The 18,026-nt window shown below is 39.4% G+C and overlaps 1 protein-coding gene across 3 annotated transcripts in view; it reads left to right on the plus strand.

The window, feature by feature from the left end:
* The window catches only part of ATRNL1 (attractin like 1), a 503,181-nt gene that overhangs the window by 131,563 nt on the left and 353,592 nt on the right, over positions 1 to 18,026 (plus strand). For all 3 annotated transcript variants that reach the window (XM_083616673.1, XM_083616675.1, XM_083616674.1), the window contains 2 exons: positions 11,876 to 12,094; positions 15,815 to 15,952. In XM_083616673.1, coding sequence (XP_083472799.1) covers positions 11,876 to 12,094; positions 15,815 to 15,952 — 357 coding nt within the window. The remainder of the gene's footprint in view (positions 1 to 11,875; positions 12,095 to 15,814; positions 15,953 to 18,026) is intronic.

Below are 18,026 nucleotides of genomic sequence, written 5' to 3' on the forward strand. Positions count from 1 at the left end.
GCCTAGATGCCATTGGACCTATCCTACTTTTCAGCTTCAACCATTAAAGTTAGGAGTCCTAAGCTGGAGAAGAGCCCCTTCTCTCTTGGTCTGTATTCTGGTATGCTTGGTCACGTGCCTGACTTGTACCTTACACAAGTTCACTCTTATCGAGCTGAGTAAGGAAGATCCCACCGCAGCTTCTACGTTTGTCAAAACTCTGCAGAGCTACCTGACAAACTTATATCTTTGTAGAAATCAAGTTGCACATGGCATATAAGCCTTGTTTTTGTGTCTTGGAGTTTTCTGGGATGTGTGTATGCTGTGTTAAGCTCTATATTTAAAAGACCTTTCTGTGTATTTAGTTGAAGGCCATCCAGCTTTCTTGCATGCAAGAAGAACAGCAAAAAACTATGTTTAATTTAGTTGTCATTTGAGGCAGGTCTATAAAATTTTATATTAAGTAAACCTAATGGGATTTCTTGCATGTCAGTTCAATATCATATGTAAGAAGCTCTCTCTGAAATTGTATTTTCTATCCAGCCAATACAAAAAATTAAATTTCCATAAGACATTTTATCAGAACCTAGCTATTTAAAGTTTGAGAGCAAAGAAAACAAAAACAAAACTGTAAAACACATTTTTCCTATGACTTGCATCTGAAACAAACATTTCATAAATGATTTTTTTAAGTCTTGCTCATTTGCACAGAAAATGTCTGTCTATCTAGTAAGAGTGGGGAGAACTTTGTGTCATTTTCCATAGCAGTATATTTGATTAAAGACTGCAGTAGGTATTTGATAACACCATAAATGTCAGTGTGTAAGAGCAAATTTTCCACATAAACTGTGTGAATGAGACTATTTATATATTTCATAGCTGTGAATACATTTTCATATTCATTTTCACAGCTAAGAAGGAAAATAAAACATTTACTTATTGAAGGCAATTAAGTCACAATAAAAATGTGAAGCTTTGAGAACATCTATTCCTGGGGAATATACTTATGCCCGCCTTATAAATGCAGGAAAGGGTTCCTCAGTATTATGAAAAATGCAAGGGTGGAGACTAATAAAGCAGGAAATCCCCGTTGGTATACTACTGCAAGAAAATCACCACAAGCCTTCCATATTAATTGACTCAGATCCAGCAATCATCAGCTGAGGCCCTTCTTCATGTGCCTCTTCCATGAGCGGTCTGGAGGGTGGCAACACAAGAACAAGTGTTTCTGCTGTTTGTGGAACTCTCTCCCAAGGGAGGCTTGCCGGGGTCCTTCATCACATTTCTTTAGGCACCACGTGAAAATGTTTTTTCTTCAACCAGGCGTTTGGCCGATAAACATTCTATGGCTTGTGTGTGTGTAGGGGTTATTGGTTTGTTTCTGCTTCATTATGTGTTTTGTTTTCTCATTTTGCATTTTTCAGTTGTGAACTACCCTGGGATCTTCAGATGAAGGGTGGTATACAAATAAAATAATGATAATACTACTAATTCCATCACTAAAGTCCTTAACCATTTTTGTTTTGGAACTCAAATACTGGCAGTGGGCTCTTTCAAAGCTAGATATGTGGCTATAACCATAGCTAAAAATTATGCTATTGTTAATGGTATCTTGGGGCACAGTGTGTAATATATTGATTACATATGATGCCAGTTAGGATACATTATATAAATAGTATTATGAAGTCCCTATGATGGAGGAGGTGCAATGAGAGGCACACTTTTTCCACATGTGGTGGCATTGTCCCTTATTAGTCTCCTTAAGTTATTATATTATCTAACATTGCCAAAAAAAGTTGTATAGCCTTGCCTGGCCTTAACTGTTTTATAAAACACAGAGAATTAAAAAAAAACACAACTAATTGTGTTTTAATTAGCACTTGCAGAACAGGAAAATGGTCTGAGTTAGTATAATGTAGCTTCTTAACAAATATTGCATCACATATAACTGTTTATTCTTAACTGTAATTTACTAGAACAAACTGTCTCCAAGTCATGGTTTATTTCAGTAAACTATAGTGAAGATTCTTGTACTTGTCCTCCGCTCTTCCTCAATAGCATGTTGGACGCCTTCTGACCTGAGGGGCTCATCTTCCAGCGTCATAACTTTTATATGCCTGTTGTCTTTGTCCATGGAGTTTTCTTGGCAGGGATACTGGAGTGGCTTGCCGGTTCCTCCTCCAGGTGGATCACGTTTGGTCAAAACTCTCCACTATGATCTGTTCATTTTGGGTGCCCTGCTCGGCATAGTTCATAGCTTCTCTGAGTTATTCAAGCCCCTACGCCACGGCAAGGCAGTGATCCATGAAGGGGAGAAGAATCTTCACAAGTAGATCCAGAGCTGATGAAGCGGCTGGGCCAAAGCCGAAAGGACGCTCAGTTGCGGATATGCCTGGAAGCGAAAGGAAAGTCCAGTGCTGTAAAGAAAAATATTGCATAGGAACCTGGAATGTAAGAACCATGAACCTGGGTAAGTTGAATGTGGTCAAAAATGAGATGGCAAGAATAAATATTGACATCCTGGGCATCAGTGAACTAAAATGGACGGGAATGGGCGAATTCAGTTCGGATGACCATCATATCTACTACTGTGGACAAGAAACCCACAAAAGAAATGGAGTGGCCCTCATAGTCAACAAAAGAGTGTCGAAAGCTGTACTGGGATACAATCTCAAAAATGATAGAATGATCTCGACACGAATCCAAGGCAGACCTTTTAACATCACAGTAATCCAAGTTTATGCACCAACTACTGGTGCTGAAGAAACTGAAATTGACCAATTCTATGAAGACTTACAACACCTTATAGAAGCGACACCAAAGAAGGATGTTCTTCTCATTATAGGGGATTGGAATGCTAAAGTAGGGAATCAAGAGAGAAAAGGAACAACGGGCAAGTTTGGCCTTGGAGAGCAAAACGAAGCAGGGCAAAGGCTAATAGAGTTCTGTCAAGAGAACAAGCTGGTCATCACAAACACGCTTTTCCAACAACACAAGAGACGACTCTACACGAGGACATCACCAGATGGGCAGCATCGAAATCAGATTGATTATATTCTCTGCAGCCAAAGATGGAGAAGCTCAATACAGTCAGCAAAAACAAGACCTGGAGCTGACTGTGGCTCAGATCATCAGCTTCTTATAGCAAAATTCAAGCTTAAACTGAAGAAAGTAGGAAAAACCACTGGCCCGGTAAGATACAATCTAAATCAAATCCCTTATGAATACACAGTGGAAGTGAGGAACAGGTTTAAGGATTTAGATTTGCTGGACAGAGTGCCTGAAGAACTATGGATGGAGGCTTGCAACATTATACAGGAGGCAGCAACTAAAACCATCCCAATGAAAAGGAAATGCAAGAAAGCAAAGTAGCTATGTAACGAGGCCTTACAAATAGCGGGGGAGAGAAGGCAAGCAAAATTCGAGGGAGATAGTGAAAGATACAGGAAATTGAATGCAGATTTCCAAAAAATAGCAAGGAGAGACACGAAGGCCTTCTTAAATGAGCAATGCAAAGAAATAGAGGAAAACAACAGAATGGGAAGAACCAGAGATCTGTTCAAGAAAATTGGAGATATGAAAGGAACATTTCGTACAAAGATTACCATAATAAAGGACAAAAGTGGTAAGGACCTAACAGAAGCAGAAGACATCAAGAAGAGGTGGCAAGAATACATAGAGGAATTATACCAGAAGGATATGGATGGCTCATACACCCCAGGTAGTGTGGTTGCTGACCTTGAGCCAGACATCCTAGAGAGTGAAGTCAAATGGGCCTTAGAAAGCACTGCAAATAACAAGGCCAGTGGAAGTGATGGTATTCCAGCTGAACTATTTAAAATTGTAAAAGATGATGCTGTTAAGATGCTACACTCAATATGCCAGCAAGTTTGGAAAACTCAGCAGTGGCCAGAGGATTGGAGAAAATCAGTCTACATCCCAATCCCAAAGAAGGGCAGTGCCACAGAATGCTCCAACTACCGCACAATTGCACTCATTTCACACGCTAGCAAGGTTATGCTTAAAATTCTACAAGGAAGGCTCAAGCAGTATGTGGATCGAGAACTCCCAGAAGTGCAAGCTGGATTTAGAAGAGGCAGAGGAACCAGAGACCAAATTGCAAACATGCGCTGGATTATGGAGAAAGCTAGAGAGTTCCAGAAAGACATCTACTTCTGCTTCATTGACTATGCAAAAGCCTTCGACTGTGTCAACCACAGCAAACTATGGCAAGTTCTTAAAGAAATGGGAGTGCCTGATCACCTCATCTGTCTCCTGAGAAATCTCTATGTGGGACAAGAAGCTACAGTTAGAACTGGATATGGAACAACTGATTGGTTCAAAATTGGGAAAGGAGTACGGCAAGGCTGTATATTGTCTCCCTGCTTATTTAACTTTTATGCAGAATTCATCATGCGAAAGGCTGGGCTGGATGAATCCCTAGCCGGAATTAAGATTGCCGGAAGAAATATCAACAACCTCAGATACGCAGATGACACAACCTTGATGGCAGAAAGTGAGGAGGAATTAAAGAACCTTTTATTAAGGGCGAAAGAGGAGAGCGCAAAATATGGTCTGAAGCTCAATATCAAAAAAATGAAGATCATGGCCACTGGTCCCATCACCTCCTGGCAAATAGAAGGAGAAGAAATGGAGGCAGTGAGAGATTTTACTTTCTTGGGCTCCATGATCACTGCAGATGGTGACAGCAGCCATGAAATTAAAAGACACCTGCTTCTTGGGAGAAAAGCAATGACAAACCTAGACAGCATCTTAAAAAGTAGAGACATCACCTTGCCAACAAAGGTCCGTATAGTAAAAGCTATGGTTTTCCCAGTAGTGATGTATGGAAGTGAAAGCTGGACCATAAAGAATGCTGATCGCCGAAGAATTGATGCTTTTGAATTATGGTGCTGGAGGAGACTCTTGAGAGTCCCATGGACTGCAAGAAGATCAAACCTATCCATTCTTAAGGAAATCAGCCTTGAGTGCTCACTGGAAGGACAGATTGTGAAGCTGAGGCTCCAATACTTTGGCCACCTCATGAGAAGAGAAGACTCCCTGGAAAAGACCCTGATATTGGGAAAGATGGAGGGCACAAGGAGAAGGGGACGGCAGAGGATGAGATGGTTGGATAGTGTTCTCGAAGCTACCAGCATGAGTTTGACCAAACTGCAGGAGGCAGTGGAAGACAGAAGTGCCTGGCGTGCTCTGGTCCATGGGGTCACAAAGAGTCGGACATGACTAAACGACTAAACAGCAACATAGTGAAGATTAATTTAGGTTTGGGGTATAACCCTAAACTTTGGTTTAGAACTGAAGAAAGAAGCGAGGCTTTCAATCTCCACACAGCTGTGCCAGAGGAAGGTGTGTGTGGAGGGAATATAGGAGCCTGAGGTTCATGCATGTAATGGTAAGCCAAAGTTGAGCAACTTAACACATACCTTTTCTTTGTGCTTTGTATTATTATTGTTTATTGTCACAGGACAGTTCACAGCATCAAAATACAAAATGAGAACACAAAATACATAATAAAAGTAAGAACAAAAACAATTCAATAACCTCCCTTCGAAAGGACATGGAATGATAATCAGCCAAAGGCCTGGTTAAAGAGAAATGTTTTCGCTTGGTGCCTATGTAGTTTATATTATATCTGCTTATTATTTCATCCTATTTCTACAGTATCACATGAATGCTGTGGGAAAGCATTGACATACAAAGTATGAAAGGCTTGTGTTTGCTCCTTTTGTTCTGTATAGAAGTGCAATAGTAGCATGGCACCATTTACTAGAGTGGTGATTAAGTAGTATGTTCAGCAAGCTAAAGTCACCCTCTGCTGTTCTTTGGATTGGGAGAAGAGAGAAGAGGATTTTAAAGCCAGCTTTCAATCCCATTTCTCCTTTATATTTTTCACATGCAGATCCCTGCCCTCAATTGCTCATTCAAATCCCAAAGGGGCTGTGTATCTGTCGCATTCTGCATTTTGATCTCATGTTTAAAAAAGTGGGGTAGTTATAGGCTTTTCCCCACAAATGTATAATTTTGTCTAAGAACAAAAAAAAGGTTTGCCACAGACTAGATTCACTAGTTTATTATGCAAGGACTTCAATACAAGAATTTTCTACTTCATCAGATATATTAGCATTCCAAAGAGCACTGTGGTATTATGAGGAAAACAGTGGATGACTGCCAAGAAATATGTAGTTAGCTCCTTAGGTTTTCCTTCTAAAGGAGTGAATGCTGCTACAGCATCAGTAATTTTTGTTAATGCTTTCCTTTAATAGCAGGACAGGATGTTACCATTCTACTGTTTATTGTTTCTGCACTATGGTTTAGCATCCCTGCTGTTCTGGAGGGCATTGTGTTCTCTTAATGTCAATAATGGTAATATAAATCCAGGGTCAACAAGAGTGATGTGTTTTAATAGAAATATTTTCTATTAAAAATGTGCTATAATAAGAACGAAGAAACTTTCTTAAATCTGTATCTGCAAATGGCTCGTATGCTAGTACTATTATTATGAAATCATTTCTGATCTGAAAAATAACAGACTGATAGAAGGCAGTCCAGAGAGAACCTTTGATCATAAATGTAAGAAACTTAAGTAGAAGCAGAGGTTTATATAAATGCCACCATTTTGGCCCACATGTAGAATAGTTGGTTTGTTTATATACGTTGTATTGCTTTTTCCATAAAACCATTGTGCCCATAGTGCATCAAAAACTATGTTACAACAGTCTAAATACAAGAATAGCATGTATTATATGTAATACAAATTGTATTAACCATAATATCAGTTATACTAGCCATGTTACCTAATATAAATTTACATATGTTATTCATAGTATAAAATATGCATTGAAAAACCATTTACATAATCTAAAAATGGTAATATATAAAATACTGAGTTCATTAGTTCATTCAAAGCCAATGCAATTCTGGGCTGCATCAATAGGAGTATAGCATCTAGATCAAGGGAAGTAATAGTGCCACTGTATTCTGCTCTGGTCAGACCTCACCTGGAGTACTGTGTCCAGTTCTGGGCACCACAGTTCAAGAAGGACACTGACAAACTGGAACGTGTCCAGAGGAGGGCAACCAAAATGGTCAAAGGCCTGGAAACGATGCCTTATGAGGAACGGCTAAAGGAGCTGGGCATGTTTAGCCTGGAGAAGAGGAGGTTAAGGGGTGATATGATAGCCATGTTCAAATATATAAAAGGATGTCACATAGAGGAGGGAGAAAGGTTGTTTTCTGCTGCTCCAGAGAAGCGGACACGGAGCAATGGTTCCAAACTACAAGAAAGAAGATTCCACCTAAACATTAGGAAGAACTTCCTGACAGTAAGAGCTGTTCGACAGTGGAATTTGCTGCCAAGGAGTGTGGTGGAGTCTCCTTCTTTGGAGGTCTTTAAGCAGAGGCTTGACAACCATATGTCAGGAGTGCTCTGATGGTGTTTCCTGCTTGGCAGGGGGTTGGACTCGATGGCCCTTGTGGTCTCTTCCAACTCTATGATTCTATGATTCTATGATTAAGAATTCATAAGATCGTTAAAGGAGCTCCGCTGGATGAGACAGAAGACCTATCTAGTCTTGAAACTCTTCTTGTAAAATGCCCATGGGAAGCTCAACAGGGCATGATGGCTATAGCCCAGATTTATTTCAAACAGGTCAATTTTATGAAAAGTATAAAACAGGGTGTTATCTAGTTGGGGCATTCCGCTTGCACAGTGAATGTCCATTTGCACAAATGGGACTGCCATCTTCCCTTTCTTCCTTTTTCAGACCCCCACATCCTCTTATCTGCTCTGAAGGGTGTGTGATCCTCTAAAGTTCCAAGACCGTGAGGTTTATGATGGTGTTAGAGATAAAATACATAATGCTATCATATTTCTGAACAGGTTATGCTTTGGCATAAACTGCACCAGCCAGGATTATTAATGGTAACAGTCTGCATTAAGTTCCAAAAGGTTCTTTGTGACCAAGGCCTTCCAGTTGCTCTTCTCCTTTACATTGCCATTAGTAAAAGATTCTTTAACTCGCTTTTGTTTTAATTCTATGTATCCCCCTTCATCAAAGTTATAACTAAAGTTTGATATGTGGAAGCTCATATGGCCTTTTAATAAATTGGAAATTAATGTTCCACAGGTGATTGTTTTGTAAGCAAATTCTGTCTGAGCCTGCTTTCTTACTAGTATTGATTTAGAGCAGGCATGTCCAAAGTCCGGCCTGGGGGCCAAATCCGGCCCCCTGGTTGATTTAATCCGGACCCCCAAGCAATTCTGAGAAATGAATCTGTTGCTGCCCCCGGGCGCCTGCTGCTCGGCTTGTTCTGCCCAGGAGCCAATGCATCACCGGAGAGCTGCAGCTCACCAGCATCGACCCTTGGAACCTCCCACCAGCTGGCTCGCACATGCGCCCTGTTCTATTTTCTGGCCGCTGGCCGGCTCGTGTAGGCGCCCTGCGTGCGGCTCTCTATCGTAGCCGCTGGGTGCCCGGTGTGCAGCTCGCTCTCCCGTGCGGCTCGCTCTCCCACCCTCCTGCCTGCGGGTTTCTTGCCTGCTTATTTAACCCTCAGTGAGCAACAACTTTCAGGGGGACATTCCCCCCAAAAAAGGAATAAGTTTGTCAACGATGACTTCAATCCTTAAGAAAGCTCAACAAATTTGGGGTAAAATCCTAAAAAAAGCTCAACATGTTCACTTCATCAAATCTGGCCCATTGAAAAGTTTGGACACCACTGACTTAGAACATTAACGGTGATCGTCAGAAAACCTAAATGTTCTTGGCAAGTGTGAAGCACAATACTGAAGTTCATACATGTGTCAACTAACGGAACCCATGCTAGACATGGAAGGATATGCTTCCATTGATTAAAATGATTTACATTAATAAAGAAGAAAATCATCATGTTGCAACAGACAAATATGTGTAACTTAATGGGTATATTTCTCCTAGTTCAGTTAAAGTTGAAGTGTGGGGAGTGTCCACAGACACACATGTATCCTGCTGAGTATCTTCTAGTGGTCAGTGGGATATTTTTGCTCAAATCTATGTGACCCTTCAAATGACGCTAAAAGCATAGGTCAGGTTCCTTCTCTTTCTTCCTTCTTTGCATCTTTTAGAATTGGTACTGAAAATAAACATCCTAATCAGCCTTTAATGTGGTGCACATTACCCACAACATAGAAGCTTTAATTGCACTTTGATTCTTTTTTTGGGGGGTGTTGTTTCACTGTATTGTCAACTGCTATTAATTCATGCTCCATGTTGCAGTGATGATTGATTTTTTACATGCCAATTTTTTCTGAGAACATTTCCCCTCTTTAGGATGTAATTTATTTCCTTCCCATTGATAGAATGCTTTTTGGCAAAAATTGTATACTGGTTTTTTTCCCTGATGAGTGTACCAAAGGTGATTGGGTCCTAATGTGGTATGATGGCTAGTGCTAACAGGCTTGGCCAGTCCCCAGGGGTCCTAAAATATGTTTCTGAATCCTTTGCAGCATACTGGTGTTCTGTGGCAGACGCCGAGGGGCTCTGAAACATGCACATTGATCTAGAAAGTGTCCCCTGTGCACAAAAGCAGCTACTATTCAAACTTACTCAAATTTTTTGTTTTTAAAAAAATCAGTTTAAGTTTAACATCTTGTTGGTGACTAGTGGAGTGCTCGCTCCCTGCCTGTTTGGAATGCTATCCTCAAGGAAGCCTGCTTGGACTTTCTTCTCCGTTTCATTTAGGCACTAGGCAAAACATATTTCTGTTTTATTTTGTTTAAAAAAATGTGTTTGTGTTGTACTTTTTATATCTTATTACTTTATTAGCTGCCCTGGGCACATGAATTTATGCTGAAGGTATGGGACATAAATTACTGTATGTTATCAACTAAGTATCAGGTCTGCTGCCCATTGTGCAGGTCAGAGAAGCCTTGCAAAGCCAAATAGCCCATATACACTGACTAAACTGTTGCCCTAGCCCCTGGTTATGTCATGGCACACCATTTTAGGCGATTCCCTGCTTATCAAGAGCATCCTCTGTTTCCAGATATGGCTCATTAGATTTGTGTGTGGTCTGTTATTGCTGGCTTTCTGTTTGTCAGGAATTCTAGCTGGAGACAATAAAGCTTGCCTGAGCCTTTTCCTATGTATAGTAGGGAGAAAGGAGTTGTCATCCGTAAGTTTATAACAGAAGATTGTCTGTGGTTATTTAAATGATAAATGCATGACTTAAAATGTTGGGCATAGTTTGAAACAATATATGAAACAAAGATACTCACATATGTGTGAAGCTTCCCACAATGAAAAGGATTGTGAACACATTACAGTGGTACCTTAGTTTTTGAAAGTAATCTGTTCCGGAAGTCCTTTCCGGAAGACTGTTCAACTTCTGAAACATTCCAAAACTGAGGCACAAAGGGTGGTCTGCAAATTCAATAGAGAAAATTGAAAAAAACCTCAGTGGAAGCCATTTGACGTCCGAGGCACGTTCAAAAACGGAAGCATTTACTTCCGGGTTTTTGGTGTTCGAAAACCAAAACATTTGACTTCCAAGATGGTCGAAAACCGAGGTACCACTGTACCTTTAACCCATAAAGACCAATAGCAAAAAGATTTTACTGAACAATATGTGCAATCCAGGATATTCTCTCAAAATTCATCTCTTGAAGACTGTAATTCTATGAACACAGCAAGACTGAACTTGGAGTAAACTTGTTTATGATTCTGCTGTACAAGCTTTAAAATGATGTCACTCCTTTACAGAACAACCCTATGCAAGTTTGCTCAGAATTAAATCCTGTTGAGTTTAGAGTTGCAGCCTGAAATGGTGAAGTGTGTTTGAAAAACAAGGGACTTGACAGATTACCAACCTTATTTTTATTACTTGAACTCTGGAAAGTAGAAACTTTTGAGCACACAGTTGTTTCTGGTATTGTTTTGTAAAATGAGAGCTCAAGATTCTAACAAGATCCCAAAGGGCACACATAAGTGCTTTGAGAGAGAGGACTTGGTCTAGTAAAAAGACATTGTGTTATCTCTGATATATCTCACCATTTGGAACTAAATTGGGAATCACTCTCAAACTACTAGGGAAAATATATAATCAGCCAAACAAATTCTTTAGAAGAAACAAAACTCTTCGAAACTCTTAAGGGGAAGGGATGAACCACAACAGCTACTGATTTGAGTAGCTTTTGGCTCTGCTTGTGGGGCAGGAAATATGTTGGCTGGAGAAAGGAGTGTGGGAGCCCAGGTTCCTGAAGATTCTTGGACACCCTGTCATACTCTGGTATGTTCCCAAACAACTCTATTTGGGTCATGTAGGACAGTCATGGTAATGGAGAGCTGCACCACTGTCCAAGGAGGACCTTTGGTAGAAGACTTCCTCTCTACAGGCTATAGAAAGTCAAGTTCACACTATCTTATGTCTTCCAAATCACCCCCATGGGTTGTAGGATTGTATCCTTAGGAACCACTATATATTTCCATGTTTTTAATACTATTGAATTTGGATGTGCTGGTTTTTATTGCTTATAAAACTGTTGATCTGCACTTGAAGTTTAGGTAAATTTAGATGTGGCGTTAGTTTGTTAAATGCCTGAATTATATATGTGCAGAAAGGTGGGGGTATATACCTCTTAAACAGGACATTGCATACCTTGTTCTGCTTCAGAGGGATGAAACAACTTTTGCTTACGATATTATATCTTCAGTATTTTATCACCTTTATAGCAATAGTAATGTATGCTTTTCTTCAGAATAATTGGCATGAAAGCAGTATAAAAGGCTGGCAGAAAAGTTGAATTACTTTCAGCCGTTTTCAGAACATTAACTGTACTAGAGACCTCTCACAGATACTCTGTTTTTAAAGACTGTTGATTATAACCTGTGTATTATAGCTCAAAACTGCTCTGGATTGAGAACGTGTGGACAATGTTTGGAACACCCAGGATGTGGATGGTGCAACGATCCCAGCAACACAGGCAAAGGCCATTGTGTGGAAGGGTCTTCAAGGGGGCCAATGAAGTTGAATGGGATACATTCTACTGAGATGGTTCTTGACAACAATCTTTGTCCCAAAGAGAAAAATTATGATTGGTCTTTTATCCAGTGCCCAGGTAGGATCTCCTAATTATTATTGTTACCTAGATGCAATTAAATTAAAGAACTGTTGTGCTGGGTAGGAGATATATATGCACACTCCTTCTGCCAGTTTCTGAATATTAAAATAAATGGAAGCAGAGGAAAGAAGCAAGTAGGTGGAAGAAGTAAAGTCAAGGGCAGAAGGGAAAAGTAGTTGAACTCTAGAGCAGATTTATGTGGAACCTTTGAACTTATTCAGCTATTCTAATTTGGTTCTAATCCATGATTAATAAATCACAGATACCTCAGCTAGATACAAAGGCAGTTTTTCATTACAGAATAAATAGAGGTTCTGGAACTTCACATCTTGATGCATTTACAGTCAACACCACTCCTGACTCAAGTGATTAAGCATCATGGGTTTGCAATTTCTTCTCATTTCACCAGTAAGTTTTAAAAACCAAATTTCAGTGCAGTTAAAATCCTGAAGAGATTTGCTGTTCTGCAGCAAGGAAGAAATGAGGACTCAATATAGGCTTTTATCCCTATCTTTAATTGTATTTTTTTTTTAGAATTTTATAAATCTAACTCCTTATTCAAGCATCCAGTGAGATATGCAGAACACAAAAACTCACAATAAAAATAAATCAAAACCACTATACTTTTATAATCAATTTTCAAAGGCTTATATGAACAAGTTGGGTTTAAGAATTTCCCTTGAACACAGTTACAGGTCACAACTGTCTGAATCTCAAGCTGCATGTTTGCCCTTCTCTGCATGCTCTCTTACTAAGTTATCAAAGCAGAAAGACTATATTAGTAACTGTTGGGACAATTAGGGCAGAGCTAAGATGGGGAAGGCACTTTTCATGAACATTTTTGTCTTTTGTGAAAAATGTCCCCAGTGTTAGGTAACTTTAAGGGAACCATCTGCAAACCATAGTGCTCATAGAGTAACAGCCATGCTTCTCCCTGACACCCATTCAGAACACAGTGGCAATGCAATGTTTCTTGCTATTATGTTGACATCACAAGACAATTCAATTATCCAGACCTAATAGACTCAATGGTGTTGCATGGTCATCGTATAATCTTGGCTATTGGGCATGATATAGGCAGCAAGTAGGATTTTTTAAAAAAAGAATAGGAAGAAAGACACTAAAGCACCAATGCCAAGTGGAGCAGCAAAGAGACACAAAGGCATGCTTGTGTGGTTGGTGTCTAGGGAGGATCTTGGGCATCCTGATGAAGACTCTCTTTTTCTTTTTTCTCTTTAGCCCAGGTACACTCTCATGAACATTCAGCACAGTCCTAGTAATACTATTCCAAATAATGAATTGATTGCTGATCAGTTGGTTTAATTTAGCACTGTGACATTTGTAACAGACCAGATAAATATCAAAGCTAATAAGTGACGTTAACTATTCCTAAATTTGAGACCATCATCAGGTTTATTAAATTACACAGCAATCTTTAGTTAATCAGTGTTACAAGAAATAATTCAATAACAGAGAAACAATGGATGCCGAATCAAAACAATTTAGCAGTGCTCCGTGAAGAAAAGAATGTAACATCTGCTCATAAAAAACGAATGAGACTAATCCGTTATTAACCTCTGATTATTGTACAAGCACTGAAGCATAATCTGTTTAATAGGTGAAACATGCAGTGTGGTGAAAAAGGCACTTAAGGCATTGGATTGTGGGAAGAAAACTTTTTCTGTTCACTCATTTAACACATAGCTGCTGTCTAGTCTGGCCAATGTAAAAACAGCAGGGAGAAACTGTTTTCATTACAGTTGTGCAGCTGAGTACATTAGTACTTCAGTATATGGTTTCTGTAACTGAATGGAAAAATGAAGTATATAATATTCAAGTGTATTATTGAAGGTTCTAGGATCAGAGCCGTGCTTTCTCTCCTAGCATGACACTCTTGGATTAAGCAGTATGAAGTTGGACACTTGATTAATGGTGCAGTAGAGAATGCTTTACAGTATATGGTAAAATGGAATAAAGATCCTAGACATGATAAAGGGGTTAAACTAAGACTAAAACTGAAGCAGTGGTCACTTGGGGTGGTAGCAGTAGCACTGAAAACTATACAGCGGACTGTGTTAATAACATTATAAATATAAATAGCCAAGCCTACACTCTATCCTTGCTTTCTGACATCAGACTGGACCAACTCCTGGAGTCTTGTGCTTCATTCTTCAGAGGGGTGCAGGAAAAACTGCTTTCTTCTTTTATTCATTAACTGGTAATTTTATTCAATAAATGAACTGCAAGCAATGACATCACTTGCTTTATGACATCATTTTCTTTATAGTCCTCTGTTAGCTAGTTTCAAATTGTTAATTTCACTAAAACCTTCCATTACTTCTAAAGTACTAAGCACAATATTCTGTTATCATTTTTGTGAGGAATTATTATTATTTTGTTTAATTTGTATACTGTCCTTGATCTGTAGATCTCAGAGCAGTTTGCAACATAAAATTTCAATATTAAAAACAAAAAATACAAAATAAAAGCAAGAACAAAAATCAATAATCCCCCCCAACACATTTAAAAGGGCATTGGCCAAAGGCCTTGTTGAAGAGGAATGTTTTCACCTGGTGACTAAAGGTGTATAATGCAGGTGCCAGCCAAGCATCCCTGGGGAGAGCATTCCACAAATGGGAAGCCACTGCAGAAAAGGCCCGTTCTCATGTTGCTACCTTCCAGATCTCTGGTGGAGGAGGCACATGAAGAAGGGCCTCAGAGGATGATCTCAGGGTCTGGGTAAGTTCAAATGGAGAGAGACAGTCCTTAAGGTATTGTGGTCCTGAGCCATTTAAAGCTTTATAGGTCAAAACCAGCACTTTGTAATGGCCCCTTAAACCAATTGGCAGCCAGTGCAGTCGGGCTCAAACCGTCTTGCCCTGGTGAGCAACTTGGCCAATGAATTCTGCACTAGTTGAAGTTTCTGAACTGTCTTCAGAGGCATCCCTATGTATAACACATTGCAATGATCTAACCTAGAGGTTACCAGAGCATAGTAGTTTTCTGTCCCTGTCCAGATAGCCATGTAGCTGGGCCACCGGCTAAAGCAGATGGAAGGTACTCCACACTACTGAGACCACCTGAGCCTCAAGTGACAGCAAGGGATCCAGAAGTACCCCCAATCTGTGTACCCACTTTTTCGGAGGAAGTGTAACTCTATCAAGAGCAAGCAACTTCCCATCCATCCAGGGAGCCATCCACTAACAGTGCCTCAGTCTTATCTAGATTGAGCTTCAGTTTGTTGGCTCTCATCTAGTCCATTACCTAGGCAAGACAATGGCCCAGCACATCCACTGCCTCACCTGTAGATGTAAAGGAGTAGATCTGTGCGTCATCAGCATATTGCCAACAACATACTGCAAACCGCTGGATAACAGCACTTAGCAGTTTCATGTAGATGCTAAACAATATGGGATATAAAATCAAACCCTGAGAAACTCAATATTGAAGGCTGCATGGGGCTGAAGAACACTCCCCAAGCAACACCGTCTGGAAACATTCATCCAAGTAGGACCGGAACTACCACAGAGCAGTGCCACCCACCCCTAACTCGGACAGCCGCTCCAGAAGGATACCATAGTTGATGGTAGTGAAAGCCACTGAGAGGTCAAGGAGAATTAACAGAGACACATTTATTCCCTCTCCAGATAGAATTAGTATTTTGCTCTTCTTTTTCATTCTCTGCTACAAAATAGTTCTGTCTTTTTTTAATTGCAGCTTGCCAGTGCAATGGACATAGCACCTGTGTTAATGGTAATGTTTGTGATCAGTGCAAAAACCTAACTACAGGAAAACAGTGCGAAACATGTATGCCAGGATATTATGGAGATCCAACAAACGGTGGGCAGTGTACAGGTAAGTGCCTTTAAAACTGTTTCATAATTGAATATCAGGAAAAATATTTCATAGTTTGATGGATTACTTTTTTAAAAAAATACTAAACATTAAATTTGACATTTAGGGAGTAATCCATAAATGTGTTACTTTAGCTGCTATACTAATGAATTCGATTTATACCAGATTATAAAATATCTCCACTTTTGTACTGAATTTTCCATTTTGCTGCACTGCAGAAGTTAGTACAAAGTGAAAACAAACTCTGCTAATTGGCTAGGACATTTGATGGGACAGAGGTTCTACTTCTGATCAGCTGTCATGTTCTCTCACAAAGAACCTTTGGATTGTTGCTGTGTAAGCTTTTTTTGAATTGCAAAAATGTCCCCAGTTCCCTCCCCTCTCTGAGCTACAGTTTGCTGAACTATTTGGGATGGAGCTATTGCACTATTGTGTTGACAGGTTGGCTGAGTGAGTTAGCATGAAAATATGGAGAACATTTCTTAGGCATATTTAGATTTGATGATAAATAGAATCACAAGCTCCAGAGGCAGTGGGCACATGTTTAGCACAGTGTGGATGAGCCTCTATAAGCCAGAGGAAAGTGCTCAACTCCCATGCTACTTGCTCCCCTTCTCTTCTTTTGTGGCTGAGAGCAGGACTTCTGTTAATTTTACTTTCAGTTGCAAAGAATCTTAGCTTAATGTTATGCCTGAACCAGGAATCCTAGCGGCTAGGACCTAGCAGCTAGGTTAGTTTCTAAACAAACCAACTTCAAGTCATGGGTTATGAAACTGGCTTGTTTAATGGTCAACTCTGAATTACGGTGTAAAGATATACACAAGCTTCAGGTATATTCCAGGTACCGTTCTGATGTCCTTTTCAGTGGGATGAGCCAATTACTAGATCTTATCAAGGGGTGTTCCTTCTTCACTTGCTCAGTTTCAGATTACAGTGAAACATTCTTGTGTAACCTTGAAAACGAATGCAGTCTTCTCATCTGACCATTGTAAGAGGATGTGCGGAATCGCACCGACTTCTGCATTTATAATGGAAATTTCAAAATACTCATGCAAGGATAGATCTTGAATCCATTGAAAAGGCACAGAATTTTAACTGACATATTTCGTATGTGACAGTTAAGTCGATCTGTTAATTTACAGGACCCTTTAATCACTGAAGGTGTTAATTTGTTAATGGGCTTTCCTGGCCTTTTGGCAATTTAAAATGTAACACTGGTTATGTGGACGTGCACATTTGATAAGCTAAAGCTAAATACATTGTGAGAATATTCAAGTGAAAGATTTATGGCTACCCTTATTGACAGTTGCACATTTTCTTGGTGTTTTATGAAGCTTTAAATAATTCTTAATAGTTTTCTTATTTCCTGAAGTTGACAAAATGTTCTTTTGCTCTCACTAGTTGCTGAATGGCAAAGTGATATATTAAAGCAGCTTTTACTCTTCAGGGAAGCATTAGCTATCTAACTAAATAAGCATACTGTCACCTTTAGTGAATGATTAATGTAAAAATGACTAAAATCAATTTATGAGCCCTATGAAATTATAAATTTTACTACTACTTTCTGGAGTTCTAGCTACATGCTGAGAGTTCCCAGGACACATGAATTCTGAGCTGGCTACTTAATATAGTTAGAAATTACGGTTGGAAATAGAAATGATAGTTACATTATTAAAAAAAATACATAGCTTTGGACACTTGCATATTTTATATTTCTAGAATAAATACAATATTATTTCAGGGATTTATTAATCTTTCACAAAGCAGTTTAAAATATTTTAAAATCCAAATTCATAAAACCATTTAAAACACATAGGCCAGAGTACAAAATTAAAATGGGAAAAGAATAATTTATTAATATTGCCCACCAATTTTCTCATAACAGCTTAATCTATCACCTGTACAGTAATTTCAGGGTTTCAATATAATGTCTGCATATAGGTTTGAATATTGGTATCCCTCTCATAGTAAGTAAATGAATCAATATGAGTTTAAAAATAATGTGTAGGTTGAAATAGAGCCTGCTTTCATGGTGCCACACCCACTCTACTTGTTCATTGGTAAACAACATTTC

The sequence above is a fragment of the Podarcis filfolensis genome (assembly GCF_964270895.1).
Source record: "Podarcis filfolensis genome assembly, chromosome: 5".
In the NCBI taxonomy this organism is placed as follows: domain Eukaryota; kingdom Metazoa; phylum Chordata; class Lepidosauria; order Squamata; family Lacertidae; genus Podarcis; species Podarcis filfolensis.